General features: G+C 44.1%; 1 protein-coding gene across 2 annotated transcripts in view; it reads left to right on the forward strand.

Annotated features, from left to right (window-relative positions):
• The first annotated feature begins 316 nt into the window (after window positions 1–316).
• DCAF1 (DDB1 and CUL4 associated factor 1) overlaps window positions 317–16,885 on the forward strand; it is a 321,374-nt gene continuing 304,805 nt past the window's right edge. For both annotated transcript variants that reach the window (XM_063411931.1, XM_063411929.1), the window contains exons 1-8: window positions 317–448; window positions 5,395–5,512; window positions 10,070–10,146; window positions 10,396–10,469; window positions 11,428–11,541; window positions 13,380–13,517; window positions 14,334–14,837; window positions 15,976–16,077. In XM_063411931.1, the coding sequence (XP_063268001.1) occupies window positions 5,403–5,512; window positions 10,070–10,146; window positions 10,396–10,469; window positions 11,428–11,541; window positions 13,380–13,517; window positions 14,334–14,837; window positions 15,976–16,077 (1,119 nt within the window). In that variant the 5' untranslated portion in view covers window positions 317–448; window positions 5,395–5,402. The remainder of the gene's footprint in view (window positions 449–5,394; window positions 5,513–10,069; window positions 10,147–10,395; window positions 10,470–11,427; window positions 11,542–13,379; window positions 13,518–14,333; window positions 14,838–15,975; window positions 16,078–16,885) is intronic.

Here is a 16,885-nt window from a genome sequence, read left to right on the forward strand (position 1 = left end):
GCGTGCCTAGCAACACGCCGCTATCGGGGCGGACACGCGGGTATCGGGGCAGACAGCTGCTGCTCGGCGGCTGCTCCGTGTCATGCCGTGCCGCGGAGCCAACAACCTCGCCCCTCCCCGTGAAGAACGCCTGGTGGAACACCGACTCCTCCGCCCGGAGACACCGCGCTGAGCAATGGCGGCGGGCACCGGGAACTACAGCTCCCAGCACGCCCTGCGGCGGCAGATCCCGGGGAGCGCATGCGCCCCGCGCGAACTCCCTTTCCCGGCAGGCCGGCCGAAAGCGCGGCCCCTGCCCATCTCCCTCACAGCCGTGACGCGCGCACCGTGACGCAGCGCGGTGACGCAAAAAAGTGTGCGCCCTCCACAGCGATCGCGGCCGCCGCGGGGTGCGCGGGGCCGACAGCAGGGGCCGGGGGCGGCGGCGGCACCGCGGGGCAGCGCGCAGGTACGGGGGTCGCGGCGGGCGGGACGCGCCGCCGCCGCTTGCCCGGAGCCTTGCCGGGCCGGGCTGGTTGGCGGCCGCGGCCTCCGCGCCGGGCAGGGGCAGCGGCGCGGGGTGAGGGGGGGCAGCGGCGCGGGGTGGGGGGGCGCCTCAGGGGCGCGGGGTCGGCTTCAGGTCCGCCCCCGCGCTAGGGGGCGCCCTCGGGGCGGGGGGCCCGGCGGGCCTGGCCCGGTCCGGCCTGGCCTGTCCCCCCCCGGGCCGTCCCGTCCCCCCCGGCGGGACCGGGCCTGCGCCGCCCCGCCCGCCCCGGGCCCCCGCGCCCGGCCCGCCTCCTGCGCTGGGCCCGCTCGGGCGGGAGGCTCGCTGGCTTTTCGCTCCCCCCGCTCTGCTCTCTGCCGACCTTTCAACGTTGTGGCCGCCCGTGCGTCCCGCCGAGCCGGTCAGTGCGGGACCCGCGGGAGCTGTCAGCGGCCGCCCCTGCGAGCTGCTGCCCGCGTGTTTCCCCTTCCAGCCGCGCGAAGAGGAATTGATGTTGAAACGGAGCGGGGCTTTTTTTTTTCCTGTTATTTTGTAGACAACAGAAATTTGTTCCTGTTTTTGAGGCTTGTCTTGCCAGATGAGAACGTAATTCTAAGTTTGTTTTGTAAAAGGAGAAATTCCGGGAAAGGGAATAACCTTGTAGTTTTCCTTGTCCTTAAAATACCTTAATTTAAAAAAACCCAAACAAACAACAACAAAACCCTGAGTATTTAAACAGATACTTAAAAGCAACATTAGGGGTGTGTTCTGTATAACAGTTAATTTGTATCTGTGTTAAACAGGGAAGTTGAATAAACGAAGACTTCTCTCAGTGCAGGTCGCCAAACCGTGTTTTTGTGCTCCAGCCATTGTGAGGCTTTTCTTACTTGGTGGTAATATTATTTCCACAAGTGAATTTCAGTGTTGACAGTTTGTGATACTTTAACTTCCACGTGGTTATTTCAGGCTCAACAGGTTTAGACAAATAGCTGTCAGATGTCTCATCTCTTTAAAGGATATTTGTGATGAGAGAATTTTATTTTTTCTTAAAATAAGGAGTTCCTTGTGTTCAAACATTAGTATGAAAGAACCCTCAGATGTGCTGCTCAGCTTTGCTGGGCAGTTAACTAGATTGCAACTCACTAGTGTTGCATTATTACATTAGTCCTCTCCTCTACATTGTGTCCCCAGCCAGACTTAGAACTATGTTTGGGAGCAATGTAAAACTGGACTATTTAAGCTGGCCCAAAGTGCAGTTGTTAGAATTTGAGTTGCCCCGTGCATGTGGAATTACAAATCTTCATGTAATTTTTGTCCATTAATTTAATGTGCACATTAATTTAAATGTGCAGTCTTCCTACAAAGTTGATTAAAATTGTGGTTTTCAGGAGTGTTTTTTTTTTTTGCTTGATGTATATTTTTTGGTTTTATTATGTATCTTATTCATTTTCCATTTAAATTGCCGAGTTAGACCTTTTGTGTTCATTTCCCAAATAACCAAACTGTTGGTTTTCAGATTTTACAGGTGTATTTATATTCGCTAAGGGGTTTCATGCTTCACAGTGTTTATCTGTGGGAAGTCAGTGTGCTCAGACCCTCCTGGACGTTTCCCTGAGCACAGCATCAATAGGGGACAGAGCTGTGGTTAGTGTGAGGCTGCAGTGGACAGAAGGGTGGAGCTGAATTGCTCCAGCTGTTCCAGGCACTGAGTCAAGGTTTGGGGTTAGAGGTCACTGGAATTTCATTTCCTCGCTGTTCAGAGGTGTCTCACTAGGGTGACTCAGGCACTAAAGTGTCTGAGTTTCAAAAACATGTGAACTCCTTGAGGAATCTGTGTCTCAGTACTCTCTGTGTTTCCCTTTTGTGTCAAATTCTTATATCTAAACTCAGAAGAATGAAATGCCCATGAAGCCTTTGCAGTGACACAGGAATGTTAAAGCAATTTAATATTAATTTTATATTAAAAGCTCAATATTAAAGCAATCCCATGTGCACCAACCACGGTGTGCTGGAATAGGCACATGGGGGCTTGCAGTGGTCACCGTGGTAGTTAAGACTGCAAATATTTGTCTTTCAAAGTCAAACCCTTTGAGTAAGTGCTTTATATTTTGTTCATATTGGTTCTAAATACATTTTGGCAATAGTGCTGTTTGAGGAAAAAATCCCATTCCTTAGGTTATTAGATGTTCAAACTGAAACCTGTAGTAGGCTGTGATTTTCAAAATTTACTAAGAGAAAAAAATTACATCCCTTGCCCCTCCCCCCCCCCCCCCCAATTTAAGTCTGATCAGTTCTGCTGCTTCTTGGAGAGCAATTTAAGATGGATTTTTTTCATCAACTTGTTCAAGGGAAATAGTGAAAGAGCTGTTCTCCCAGGCTTCCATCAGGCCAGGTGTGTTGCTGACAGTCACAGGTTATTTTGTATCATTTATGTCTTCTCTGCAGAGCTCTTCACTTTGATTTAAGATGGAATTCTTGAAAAAGTGAGCAGAGTAGGAGTTTCTGTGGTGCCATCTACAATAATCACATTTATTTGAATAGATTGGGAGGGATAAGCCTGTGGAAGAGAGGAGAATGCCTTGGGAGACATTCACTGTCTCTGCTGTGTCCCAGTAGAAAAGATTGCATTTCTATGTTATAACTTCATTTCAGGAAAACAGCTCTCTTTCAGCACCAGTTATTTGGATCAATAATGTGCTTTTTTGAGGAAACACTCCAGGTTTTAGGGCTAGCTGGGATTTTTCACTTGATTTTGGTATAGTACAAGGTGTCCCAGAGGGCGGTGTGAGCAGTCTCTGTGCTCTTCCTGGCGGGGGCTTTGTTGACCTGTTGCAGGTATTGCTGGACATTTTCTATTTTCCAGCAGGAGCAGTTAAGGGTTATTAGAGGAATTAAATTGTTCTCCACATTGCAGGAGAGCCTGTACAAGCTCTGAGGTGACAGGGCCCTTTTTTCTGTAGCCCTTGAGTACAGAACGGAGGGGGGTGTCTGAAATGGTTGGATGTGGGTTCCGTTACAGCACCTGCCTTCTGAGGCCCACAGTGGGTTTGTCTGAGTGTGTTTCTGTGATATTTAAAAGCTCTGAAGTGCTGCGAGCAAGCGGTGTTCAGTTAATGAAAAAGGAAATGGAGCTTTATGAGCTTAGAGTAGTTTTTATTTTCAAAGGTGTTTTGGGTGTGTGTACAATCTCATTATGTTTTTGCCTGCATCTAGGTAGTGTTTCTTCCTAAGCAATTTATGCATTTGCATTGAATTTCCTGACATAGTTCTGAAAAGAATGAATGAATAATGAATGCCCTTGATAAAATCATAATTATGTGCAATTTAGGAAACATCATCTTTCTTCATGCTTTGGTAATTTTTTTGTTAGCATATGCACACTTCATATAGTACTTCTCAAAATGGTGTTCTTGTAGTCACAGCTTTATCTTTTCATAGTCTTTGGGTGATGACTTCTGTGCAGTTTCTGTCAGTTTAATCTTCAGCCAGCATTCTTAACTTCATGTTTCCCATTTAACTAACCAGTCACAGTACATTAAATTCAGAAGCACCTATGAGACAAGAGCTGGAACTGTAAGATTGTTCATCCATTCCCTGAGTGAGGAAGAGTTTTAAACCAATTGGAGGTGCCCAGCACACAGTTCAATTATGTGATGTTTTTCAGAGACAACTTGGGCTATAAATGCATATGTAATCTATGCTGTGGCTGCTTTTAGAGTCTGTCATTTGACTGACTCCTGAGACTCCTGAACGTGTATTTCAGGAGTTATGTGTATGTCACTGTCTTAAACACTTCTGTATTTAACACTGGTTTGAAGACTTCTTTCTCTGGGTCAGTTATGACCAATGGGTATTTAATCTCCGGGCAGAGGGATATTGGCTATGTTATGGCTAATGAAATGGTGGAAATGCTTTGTGTGCTTTTGATGTGAAGAAATCTGTTTTGCTTTGTGTACTCTCCCCATACAAATACAAAGTCAGTTTATCATTTAAGTTTGGGTATTCCTTCCTCCAGAAGTTACAACTCTTCACAGCAGTCACAGTCTGTCAGGTTGGAAACTAGGGGCACAGCAGTATCTTGAGACAGATTTTGTTCAAGTTTAGGCTGTTAATATTTCCAGTAGGTTTTTATCAGATCGACAAAAGCTGACACCTGGAAATTTAAAGGCTTAAACAGAACCTACAGTGATAGTTCCCTTCATTAAATGGTGCTTCAACAAGTCACTCAGTGCTGTAGGAGTTTCTCACTTTGGAGGATGGGAAGATAAATCTTCTGTCAGCTGCTGTCATGCAAGTAAAGGCTGATAAATCTGAAGTAATTGCTCCTGTGCTCATCTTTCCCTCCTCCTGGAGCTGCTGGCTGTTCTGGGAAACCCTGGCTCTTTCCCCCCCGTGGCTGTCCTGGTGCTGCTCCACTGCCCGCAGTGCTGGGGGCTGCCTCTGCTCCTCAGCACTGTGACCTGAGGAGGTTGGTGGCACTTCCACCTCTGCCTGCAGGGCATTAAACCCAGATAGTGACACTGATCTCAGTCCTGCTGCCCTGGCTGGGTTGGTTCTTGAGTAAATCACCACAAAGGGTAGCTCGGGTCTGCTCCTGGAGCTGAGGTAGAGCTTTTCAAAGGCTCAGCAGTGAACGCAACCGTGGGGAGCTGTGCATTCCAACCAGCCTGCTCAGGGCTGGGGAGCACCAGTCAGGACTTGTGTTCAGAGGTGCACATGTTCTTCAGTCTGCAGGCAAAGGACCAGAAAGAAACTTTCACCTTTGAAAGCACTATTCTGGCACTTTATCTTCTCACTCCTTCTTGCTGAGTATTTGCCTCTTTCAAATGACTTGTAGTATTTGATTTGGATTGTTTCAATGAATACAGTAAAAGAGTGGCATTTCTTGCTCATTTTTATGCCTTTTTTTCTGGTTGTTACCTTTGCCTTAGGCTAAGCCATGACTTCAGGATCTGGGCATGTGGACTCCAAGGCTGAGCTCACCACTTTGCTTGAGCAATGGGAGAAAGAACACGGCAGTGGGCAAGACATGGTCCCTATTCTCACCAGGTAAGATCTGTCCAGCAAATCCCTGGAGCTGAATATCTGAAGAGTCATGACGGCAGCTTTTACCATGTTTTTTCTTGAGGTGTTCATATACCTGATAACCTGTAATTCATTTTCTTGGTCTGGAAAATGAACTGTTAGTGTGGTATTGAAATAAAAATTTTTAGTAAGAAATTTATATTACAAAGATGTCTTACACAGACTGTCTCTAAAACATTAATTTAATTCTCTGAAATAGGAGTCAGGAGCATCATTAAATGCTTGAAATAGCTTTGGTGTTTTCACTTGAAGCTTTTAAAACATTCATTAAGATGGGAAGCAAGGTGTGAGGGGATTGAGATTGCAGTGACATTGATCAGATTAAATGAAAGGATGAGAGTAGGATGAGTAGGAGGAGCTATATCGAGAAGATATTAGTTCATATCTTTTAAAGTGAAGTTTAAAATGAAACTTTAAAACCTGATTGTTTTTAAGCTGTGTGATGATCAGCTGGCATTGTATTGTGCGAAAAATACTCCCTGCACCAGTAAATTATGTGGGGAGGTCTAGGTAACACCATTAATTATAAGACAGTATCTAGTACAGAGGAAAGATTGGAATGATCAGTTGCATTTGTGGTTTCCCAAGCCAGGCTTCATTTGGGTAGACTGACATTACTCCTGCTTTAAGGGGAGGTTTGCAGGAATTCCCCCAGTTCCTTACAGCTCTGCTGGCAGATCCATGGCCTGGATGTTGTGTGCAGGACTCGGCTCTCTGCAGTCCAGGGGCAGTGCAGGTGTCTCTTCTGCCTCGTTGGGTTGGACAAGTCAGTGCACAGAGCTGCAGCTGCCACTGGGAGGAAATAACAGGAACCTGGTGGAGCTTCTTTGCTCAGGTCTGTGCTGTGCCTCACCTACTGGGCACAGCTTTTTCTGTTCTTGCTGCATTTTAAAAATAACAGCATAGGAGGGGGAGATGAGCAACAGAAAGCCAACCCTAAACCCTTGAAGATTAGTGGGTCTCTTGAAAATCATGAGATGGGTTTTGGTATATCTTTGTGTGTTGTCTGAGGGAAACATGTGCTACTTCAAGGTTTTTCTTGTAGGCATAACCAGAAATTTACTGTATTCTGAGAAATTTAAAGACATTTGAACGAAACATGGTTTTTTGTGCTTATAGCAGTCTGGCACTTCTTGCTCCCACTCAGCTCCTGGAGCGCTCCCTACATTATTTATGCTCAGACAAGTCTGATAATTCTGTTGATTCTCAAGGTTTCTGTGCAGCAGGCAGAGTGATTGGTGAAGGCTCATGTGTTTTTGCTTTAGTGGAGATAGTTCAGATTTATTTAAGGTAGCAAGGGGATCTACTGGCTTTGGCCAGAAGTTAAAATCAGAAATTAGATTTACAGTGCTTCAGTTATCAATGAGGGCCATATTTCTGTTTGTAGGAGAGAGTTTTAGCTATTTAGATATTTAGAGTTTGCTGGTAGAGATGCTCCTGAAGAATCCTCACCAACTGGAGCTTGCATTGGCCAATGTCCTGAGGCAGAGCAATGTCCTGAGGCAGAGCAATGCCCTTGCATGTTGGTTTGGTCTTAGGGCAGAGGGAGCTGTGGTCACACTTGTTGGTGAGTGATATTTCTGTACTTTCTTCCTCCTTGTGAGCTAAATGGAAGAAAACTTGCCTGTGTTGGTGGGGTGTGTTCAATGTGATGCTGAGGCAGCACAGGTGAGAGTGCAGTGACAGGACAAGGACAGCAACAGTAACAGCACCAGTTACAGACCAGGGCTGAGCTGTCACTTCCAAAAAGCTGCTTTTCTGCATTTACAAACACTGGACTGTTAAAAGGTATGAACTGAAGAAATTGTTTGGAAAGCCTGTCAGCAAACAACAGATATTTAATATACATGGTTTTCATAAATACTGTAAGTGAAATGATCCTGCAATAGTGTTGCTTCACAGACTGGATGCAAGTCATGTTCAACCAATCAGGCAAATCCTGGCACTCAGATAATCTATTTTATCCCAGGAGCCTCTTTCATCAAGGGAATAAATCAGCAGTTTAACATTATAACATCATCTCCACAGACAAACCATACTGAGCTATGGGATCCTGGAGCATCTTGTGCTGTTGCAATCTGCTGTACAGGCTCAAGTTGGTCTTTAATGCCAGGTGATGACACAAAGCAGGATTAGGATGGCTTTGTTTGTTTCTGGATCGCTGGGGACCTTGCAAAGTTGACATACTTTTCTGTATCCCTTCCTTCCCCACTCCCAAGGTGAACTCAGTTTGTGGCAAGCAAAAATGAGGATCTGACTAACTTTCCAAGGACAGTTGTAAAGAGAATAAAAATTAGTCAGAAGTAAATTGCTCCATGTAAATCCTACATCTTGTCTGCAGACTTGGAAGTGGCTGCAGAACCAGTATAATGCCAAGGATTGGCAAGAATGAAGGAAATCTTGAAATCAGAATGAGAGTTCTGTGGTTCTGTGAGTTGTGTTTTGTTACAGCCCTGTGTGTCAGGTGCTTGTTAGAAGGTGGGAATGAGCTTCAGTAGTTATTTGACACTTAGTTGCTTCAGTTGAGAATTGACAAAGCTGTTGATCTAGATACATTTATCTAAGTCAAATCACAAAACACCTTTGTATGTGTTAGTTAAAAGAAGAGTATTGTAAGCAAACTTGATTTTTTTTTTGAAAATCAATTTCAAAGAAACAATGCGCTTTTTTTTTGTATTTTGGTCAAACAATTGTAAATAATTGTCTCAAAACCCTCCATAATTAGTGATTCATGTTTATCTTTCATTGAGCCTGTGATGGTGTTGTTGTCCCTGAAAGCACTGGGAGCTGGCTCGCTGTTTGGCTGCCTACCCAGACACGATGCACTGGCCAGTGTTGTGCTCACTTCCCATGCTGCTTGCCTGTCCTTTCTGGCACATCACCAAAATGCTAATTATCACCTCAAAAGACCTGACAAGGCGAGAGTGCTGCTTCCCAGCTCCCCATTTGTCTGAGTTTTCTGTCAGCAGACATCCCTCAAGCTATTAGTTCTCAAGGAAAAAAATGAGGAGCTGGCAGTGGAGTATTCAAATAACTTGCTTTTGCCAGAATTTCTTGAGAGCTCAAGCTGTGCCACCTATTATTAACAAGGGACACAATTTGCATCCCTTCACAATCAGGCTTATAAAAGTAAATATTGGAACCCCACAGGATCAACAGTTTGTTGAAAGATAATTGTCCGATCAAAGCCAAGCAAGAAAGTTCTCTGCTCGTTCCCAATGAGCCAATTTGCTGTTCCTGGAATCTGGCAGGAGTCATCCTCTGTCACACTGGCAAGTCAGTGTAGCTCACAGAGGCAGGACTAAATGCATTTTTGCCTCTAGTCGTGCCTGGGAACACTGGATATTTTCTGGAAAGTAGCTGGAAGGGAGTAGAAGTCAGCAGTGTTCTGTAAGGGAAATCCTCTGTGAAAGACAAATATTTTTCCAGGGATTACTGAAGCCTTCCAGCAGTTTTCCCTCCCCTGTGATAAACTCTGCCTAGATAACTACTCCAAGGTATTAAGACCTTGTTTTAAAATGCTGTGCTGCACATAGATGGGGAAGGAATCATGTTTTATACCAAGGAAATGAGAATTAATTTCCTAATGCTTTTTCAATTGAATTGAGTGCTCTTTATTTCACCTCAAACTGCATATATTTCTGCTGTAACACTGTGTGGAGAAGGACACTGAATGACTATGAAATTATTTATTGCTTGACCATGAGATAATTTTCCTATTCTTGATTTTATGTAAATAAAAATAATAATTAATTCTCTTACTGCTCATTCTAAATGAATTAGCACATAGGATTTCTTATGTCTGCTGAGGCTGCTTCTCAGCTTAGGGGAAGGCATACCTCCAAAACAACTCAATTTTGTTTTTCTGACACAGAGGAGTATTTATTGTATTTTGAAGGTCTGTAAACAGGGAGCTGGCTGAGTTTCTCCTTGTCTTATCCGTGGTGGTAGTTGACGCATGGTAAAAACTTGATAACTGAATGGAGGTTACACAGCACTTAATGAAAGTATTTAATATTTATTAAACGCTTATATTGAATTCTGTAACACAATTGAAATTTATTGTGCAAAATAACACATAACTGTGCAGTTTGAACAGCTGCCCCTGCACAGGCTGAACAGGGAGGAGGACTAAGTCACCTGTTTGGGACTTGCTCTGCTGCAAAAGGACACTGGTGGTGAGAAGTACTGCTCTAGTCCTTTATTTACTCTAGTTCTCTGCACTGTGTGTTGTACAACACCACGAGGAGTTTAACATGAGTGAATAAAAGGTGTTGGCCCTTCAGAGTGTCATTTTTATGCATCTCTGGTGTGTTGCTAAGGGTTCAGTGTGTTTTGGAGCTAAAAATGAGATGAGATAGAGGCCAGTGTTGTCTCTTCCCCCTGTTGTGGACAGTCAGAAATCCTCTGGTGGCACTGAGCACTGATGGGCTGGCTTGGAGTGCTCTGACAGGCCAGAGAGTGTGAGGAGCTGTGCTCCAGGAGTGTGAGTTCTCTCACTTTGTGTTGTTCCTGCTGCAGGATGTCTGAGCTGATTGAGAAGGAGACCGAGGAGTACCGCAAAGGGGACCCAGACCCGTTTGATGACCGACACCCAGGTAAGGTGTCCTGAGTGGCTTTGGCAGTACCGGCTGTGTCCCAGTGCTTCCCTGGGAGCTCATGTTCAAAAGTAAACAGTTCTTAGCCTGAATGTGCCAGCTGCTGATGGAGATCTGACACTGCCTTTGCACTGGGAAGTTGGGCTCTGTGGTGCTGCCACTGGAGCATCCCACAGCCAGTTTGAAGATTCAGTATTAGTGCTGGCATCTTGAGGAAGGAGGATGAGTGTTTTCCTGCTTGTCCCACAGGTCGGGCAGACCCGGAGTGCATGCTTGGTCACTTGCTGAGGATACTCTTCAAGAATGATGATTTCATGAACGCGGTAGGTTTGCTCTCAGAACTATCTCTGTCAATTCCTCATGCCACCTTATTGCTTTTATTTCCTCTGTGCTGCTTGACCTTGCTACTTGTTTAATGTTTATTTTAGTGGTGTAAGAATTCTCTTTTTCGTAATACTGGTTTTTAAAATGGATTTAGGAGCAACTCATTTGCCACTGTTAAAGTGAGTCAAGGAAAGGGGAGTTCATGAGCTATTGGAACATGTGTAGCAACAATTGAATTAGCTGTTTTCAAGGTTTATCAGTCTCTTTAAAGAAAATGGAGCTTCTCTGGTACAAGTCCAAAATCATGATTTCTTTCTATAATGGAAATGAGTCCTGCTAATTCCAGTGCCTCGTTTCTGAGTGCTTGGAACTGAGTGCTTGGGCTGCCTGCAGGAGCAGAAGAGCATGTCAGCTCTAGAAGACTCAGGCAGAGAATCAGGAGGCAAGAGTCTGCCTTTCCACTTGCATTGCCAACCTCTAACATGACTTAATAGCTAGAATTTTGTTACCTTTGCACCCCTGCAAGCACCTATATCCGTATACATCTGGAAGGATTCTGACATTGCTTGCATGGCCCTCTCTGTCTTAAACTGCAAGTGATAAACAAATACAGGTGCAATTAAAAACATGCAATTTCTTATGTTAATTTTTTAGTTAACTTTTCATGTTTGCACTGTTGCTGTTACAGTTTTTCAAGGCACTTGTCTTTACAAATCAGTTCAAGATAGATGTTTAGTCAGTGAACAGCAGATCAGAGGCTCTCTGCTTCCCTGAGAAGTAATTTCAGCTTCGAAGGCACTGAGGGAACAGGCTAAGGGCTGGTTGTGTTGAGATCCAGGGCTTAGACTGGCATTCCTCACTTTATTGCTTTGCTGCTGTGGGAGCCGTAAGGCTTTCACTGCTCTGGGTTTGGTCAGAGCTGAATTTCAACCCGGTGCTGTTCCTGATCTTCTCCAGCTAGTGAATGCTTATGTGATGACAAGCAGAGAACCTCCACTGAACACTGCTGCCTGCAGACTTCTGCTGGACATCATGCCGGGACTGGAAACAGCTGTTGTCTTTCAGGAAAAGGTACCAACCTGGAATGAAGCTTGGGTTTTAAGCTTGCTTTATTTTGTACTCCAACAAGACTTCCCAAAGGAGAAACCAGTAAAAAGCCACATTGAAATCCTGTGTCTGAGAGACAATCTGTTCAGTCTTAGTAATGATTTGGGGATTTTTGCTCTTGGCTTGTTCAATTAATCAAATCTTGGGTATTTCATAGCTTTTTAAAGTGTGATGTGGCTGATTCAAACAGAGGAGCTGGATTTTAATGTATTGTTCTGGGAATTGTTATAATTTGAATTGTTACTTTTTAGGCCTGTGAAAGGAGCAGGCTGTGTAGAACATGGAGGACTTGCCCAGTAATCCCCAGCTCTGGCAGAGCCATGGCTTTCCTAGAGCTAAGTGATAAGGAAGTCATACTTTAACTAAGCAGTCTAAAATCCACAAGCTTTGTGGGGATTATCTGGAACTGTGATGGACAGCTGAATCAGACTTCAGCATGTTGACAAATTAGTTGTTCTGAGGAATGCACACAGAGTGGAAAGTGAGGAGAAAAAGTGAATTTCCCTCAAGCCACAGTTTCTTCATCTTGTAAGAGTTAATGTTTTTCTGAAGTTTGGAAGTGAGGTAGTGCTTTATATAAAAGTTCTAAATTAATTTCTCTACTATTGGAAATATGCATATAAATTCTAAAGCATGATAAAAGAAAATAATTATGTGCTCCCTTTGTGAAAGATTTAATTTAATTTGAGCTCTTTGTGATCTGTCCAAAAGCTGAGGCTGGGAAGCCTTGATCAAAAAACAAAACCAAAATAATGGTTCCCCATTTAAGGAGAATATAGCTATTTCCAGAGACCAAAGCTGTCTGTAAACTGAAATGAAGTTAAGTTTTGCACTTAGGGACTTTTTTCCTTTGGAGTTGAGAATATCAAGAGCTCTGTTCCGGCGCCTACGGCTGCTGTACATGGGAGGCTTTGGGAGGAGGGTGCTGTTCTCGTCACAGAGAGGCCCTCTAGCGACCAAGGGACTTCACAGCTCACCAGTCAGAAATGTCCTATATTACATAAGAGCTTTGCAATAATAATGCAATTGTCTTTAAATGTATAATAGGCAAGTCTAAAACTCTGTAAGCTGAAAGTTCCTGTTAGAATGTGTCTCTTCATCATTACTTTTCACTAATTTTTTTATTGTACTGAACCTATATTTCAAATTATCAAATTTCTGTCATGATAATGATGCATTGTTGTTTATGTTTCCAAATACAGTAGCAAGTTAGAGGAAACAATCTTTCATTCTAAACCACTGTCTTTTTAATTGTCTGTTTTAAATTTAGCTAAATTTCATTTTATTTGATGTAATTTGAACACAGATTCTTTGAAATTTGCTAAATTGCTGGAGACTTTTGTTAGTGAAACTGACTGGAACTTTGGGCTTGTTTGTTTGGACTAATTCATACCTGTAGTTTTTCGCTGCTTCCTAGGAAGTGCTTTGACTGGCCACTTTTTGCAGGTGTGCAAATCCAAATATCTGATGCCTGGGCATAGTTTAATGCAGCTTAACGTTTTAGCCTCCCTCTCCTCCTCCCTCTCCTCCTCCTCCTCCCTCTCCTCCTCCTCCTCCCTCTCCTCCTCCTCCTCCCTCTCCTCCTCCTCCTCCCTCTCCTCCTCCTCCTCCCTCTCCTCCTCCTCCTCCCTCTCCTCCTCCTCCTCCCTCTCCTCCTCCTCCTCCCTCTCCTCCTCCTCCTCCCTCTCCTCCTCCTCCTCCCTCGAGATGAGAGAACCCTTCCCAGCAGGTGCTTTCACTGGGACTGAAGTTAAAGATGAGATGTAACTGTTAGAGTTGGTTTCTTGTTTTCTCCCTTCTAGGAGGGCATAGTCGAAAATCTGTTTAAGTGGGCACGAGAGGCTGATCAGCCCCTCAGGACATATGCAACGGGACTGTTGGGAGGAGCTATGGAAAACCAGGACATTGCTGCAAATTACAGGGATGAGAACTCACAATTGGTAATGAACTCTCAATCACTTTCCTTTTTTGGAATACAGTTACCTCTTTATAATTTTTACTTATGGGGAGCTCACATTCATGGGTTAATATATGAGTCTTACAGTGGTTGTAATCCTATCTGTAAGAGTCACGGTTTCCAAACTTTCCTGACTGAGTTGGAGCATGCAGCCTGATTATTCTGTTAACAGCAGTTTGTATTCAAAATGCCAGTGGAAACCTAAGAAGTCAAATACTTCACTTTTTAATGAGAATCGTATTCATACTTTTCTTAAAGAGGAATTTTCAGAAGCTCTACCTGTAGAGCTATTGCACACTGTGATTTGCCCACCAGACAGACCTTTAAATGAAGGTAAGTCAACAAGGAGACAGCTCTGCTGAAATTGTGATGACTTCTCTTCTAAACATTACAAGTGAAAGCATGACCTTTGATTTTGTGGAACTGCAGTTTACCAAAGCTGCTGCTTCCAGAGGGAATGTTGCCTTTATTTCAGGCTGGGCAGAGATGGTGGAAAGATGCTGCAAGCTGGTTCTGTTAGCACCAGTGTAGCTCATCTGCTCCTAATGGCTTTCCAGCCACTTCCCTCTCGCATGGGAGACATGGTGGTGACATTTGAGAATGAAAGTAGCTGTAGCAAAATGGATTTGAGTTCTCTCGCTCACTCTGAAGTTATTTCTCTGGGCTAATGTACACCACAGCACATTCAGCACTTTCTGCTGTGGAGGGGTTATACAATGATAACAGAAAACATGGCTGAGGTGAGTGGCATGATCAAAGCAAGGAGTGTGTTCTCATGAGCGCTGCTTTTCTGCCACAGGTGGCTCTGGTGCTTCGTCGGCTACGAGAGCTGCAGGTGACTGAAATGACCACCAAGCAGGAAAACAAGCGCCCCAGTCCTCGGAAAGTGCCCTCAGACCCTCTGCTGCCCCTTGACGAGGAGGCTGTGGATATGGATTATGGGGAGGTGACAGTAGATGGAGAGCAAGAAGAGGTTTCTGGTGATATGGAGATCTCCTTTCATCTCGATTCAAGTCATAAGACCAGCAGCAGAGTAAACTCTGCTGCAAAGCTGGATGATGGGGGACTGAGGAAAGGCAAATCAGGGAAACAGCACGAAAGAGACGGCTTCCGCAAGGCCAAGCAGAAGCTGGGCTTCTCCACCGCGGAACCAGAGCGCGTGTTTGTCGAACTGTCCAACAGCAGCTGGTCAGAAATGTCCCTGTGGGTGATTGGCTCTAATTACACACTTTACCCCTTGACTCCTGCCATAGAGCAGAGGCTGATTCTCCAATACCTGACTCCCCTGGGGGAGTACCAAGAGGTGAGCATATGAAGGTGGGAGGAAGCACTGTGTGCTCTGATTTTCTGTGCAAAGCTGAGTGGAACTGTGGGGGAAAAGCGACAGAAGTGTTATATCACTCTCTGATATTTCCTGTCATCATTAAGATTGCTAACTTTTCCTGAGTTGTTGATGACTTCTAAATTGATGAAGTCATTCGTTTGAATATTACTTGGTGTGTAATACTCAAACCTGAACCTAGCAGATGTGTGAGCTGGTAGTTGGAGCATGACTCGGGATTTTATCCTATGTTTCTGCTAAATTTGGTGCTTCCATGGAGCTTTGTTTGAAGTGCAGACATTTTTTCTGTTTCCGCAAGTAAAAGTCTGAGGAAATAATCAACTTGAAATTCTAAATGAAGTGGTTTGCGTAACCTCTGTAGTAGTTCTGAGGAGAAGTGGCAGGACTGTGTTATGCAGATGCTTTTGAAAACTGATATTACTTTACTGGACAAAATAATGTGGCTGTGATTTACCCAAAGTGTGGTGTGGTGTTTTTTTTTTTTGGTGGAGTTTGTTTGCTTGTTTTTTTTCTTTTTTGTGGTTTACCTTAATTTATAACAGAACAAAGCAACACAGTTATGCTTTGTGGTAGATGTTCTGTGTATGCACATGTGTGCCTTGTTTCTGTGAGAGCCAGGGAAACCATCACCCCTAACACCCCACATTCAGACTGGATTGCTTCATATGCCAGCAGTAATAGGCTATAAAACCAGGAATGACTAGCATAAAGGTGTTACAAAGAATGATACAAAGGGTTTTAGTCTGTTGCCCTGCTCTCCTGTTTTTTCTGTTCAGTTGTTGGGTAGTTGTCTTTGCACAGATGGAAGGTGGAGCCTCTCTCCAGGGTGGTTCTGTGTGGACTTCCATAGCCGCACTTGGAGGAGAGTCTTAAGATTTCCGTGTGGCAGCTGCCATGCACCTTGCTGCAGTCAGCAGATGTATTACAAGAGGTCTGTTAACCTTTATTGCTTCCTATGGATGGAGCTGGTTACCTCTGACCTCTCATAACAGGTATCTGCTAATAGGGGGAAATTGGGGGTTTGAGAGAGTATAAACCATAAGAGACCTTGTAATTCTTGTGAAATGTTCAGCTAGTGTCCCATTTTTATTTTTCTCAGCTGCTACCCATCTTTATGCAACTGGGGTCAAGGGAGCTGATGATGTACTACATTGATTTGAAGCGAACCAACGATGTGCTGCTCACTTTTGAAGCCCTTAAGGTAAATTACTTTCATAATATATAAAATATACCATAAACATTGTAAAAACGTGGAATATGCTTGCTATGTGTCAAGGGCAAGTGCTCATCTTCTTTAGGCTGGTGTCTTGCAGCATTCCCTGGATTGGAAGTGGCTTCCACTCAAATTCATTGCAATTTTGGTTTTTTAAGTGTCAAACTTCAAATGAAAAAACAGGAATGGAAAGAGGGAATAAAAATATCTTAATTGTGCAGGAAAGGCCATTAAGTTCACCTTTCATCTATCTATTTGAAGATGATAAAAGTTCTTTTTCTGTCAAATGATTGTGTTCCTGCTGCCCTTAGATGGCATTCCTGAGTTATTCCACTGCCTGCCATCTCAAAGGACACTTGTGAGGGGTAAGAAGCATAAAACATCTTTACTCCCAGAGGCCCCAGCATGACATCTCTGAGCTCAGGGTTGAAATACTAGTTTTGTGTGAGTAGTCTTTAGGGGTACTTCCCCAAGGTAAAAAGCCACACAAAATACCCTTATTCAAGCCAAACCTGCAGTGCATCAGCACAAGTTAAACTTTTTTGTGAATTATTCCCCTCTTTCACAATAACTTCTCTGCCTCTTACCCTCTAGAGTCTTCCTCTCTGTATCTTTGTCATTTGTCTGAGAATTTATTTTGGAGGAGCAGTGTTCCTACAGTTGCTGTAGGTTACTTCAGTTGGGAGTAGAGTGGGTTTACAGTGGTTTTACTGTTTCCTCTTAAGGTGTAGGTAATACAGAAAAGCAGTTTGCAGTGCAGCTGCAAGTTTCCCTTTAATTGCCTTTACACCTCATT

This window comes from Prinia subflava, chromosome 14, assembly GCF_021018805.1.
Source record: "Prinia subflava isolate CZ2003 ecotype Zambia chromosome 14, Cam_Psub_1.2, whole genome shotgun sequence".
Taxonomy (NCBI): Eukaryota; Metazoa; Chordata; class Aves; order Passeriformes; family Cisticolidae; genus Prinia; species Prinia subflava.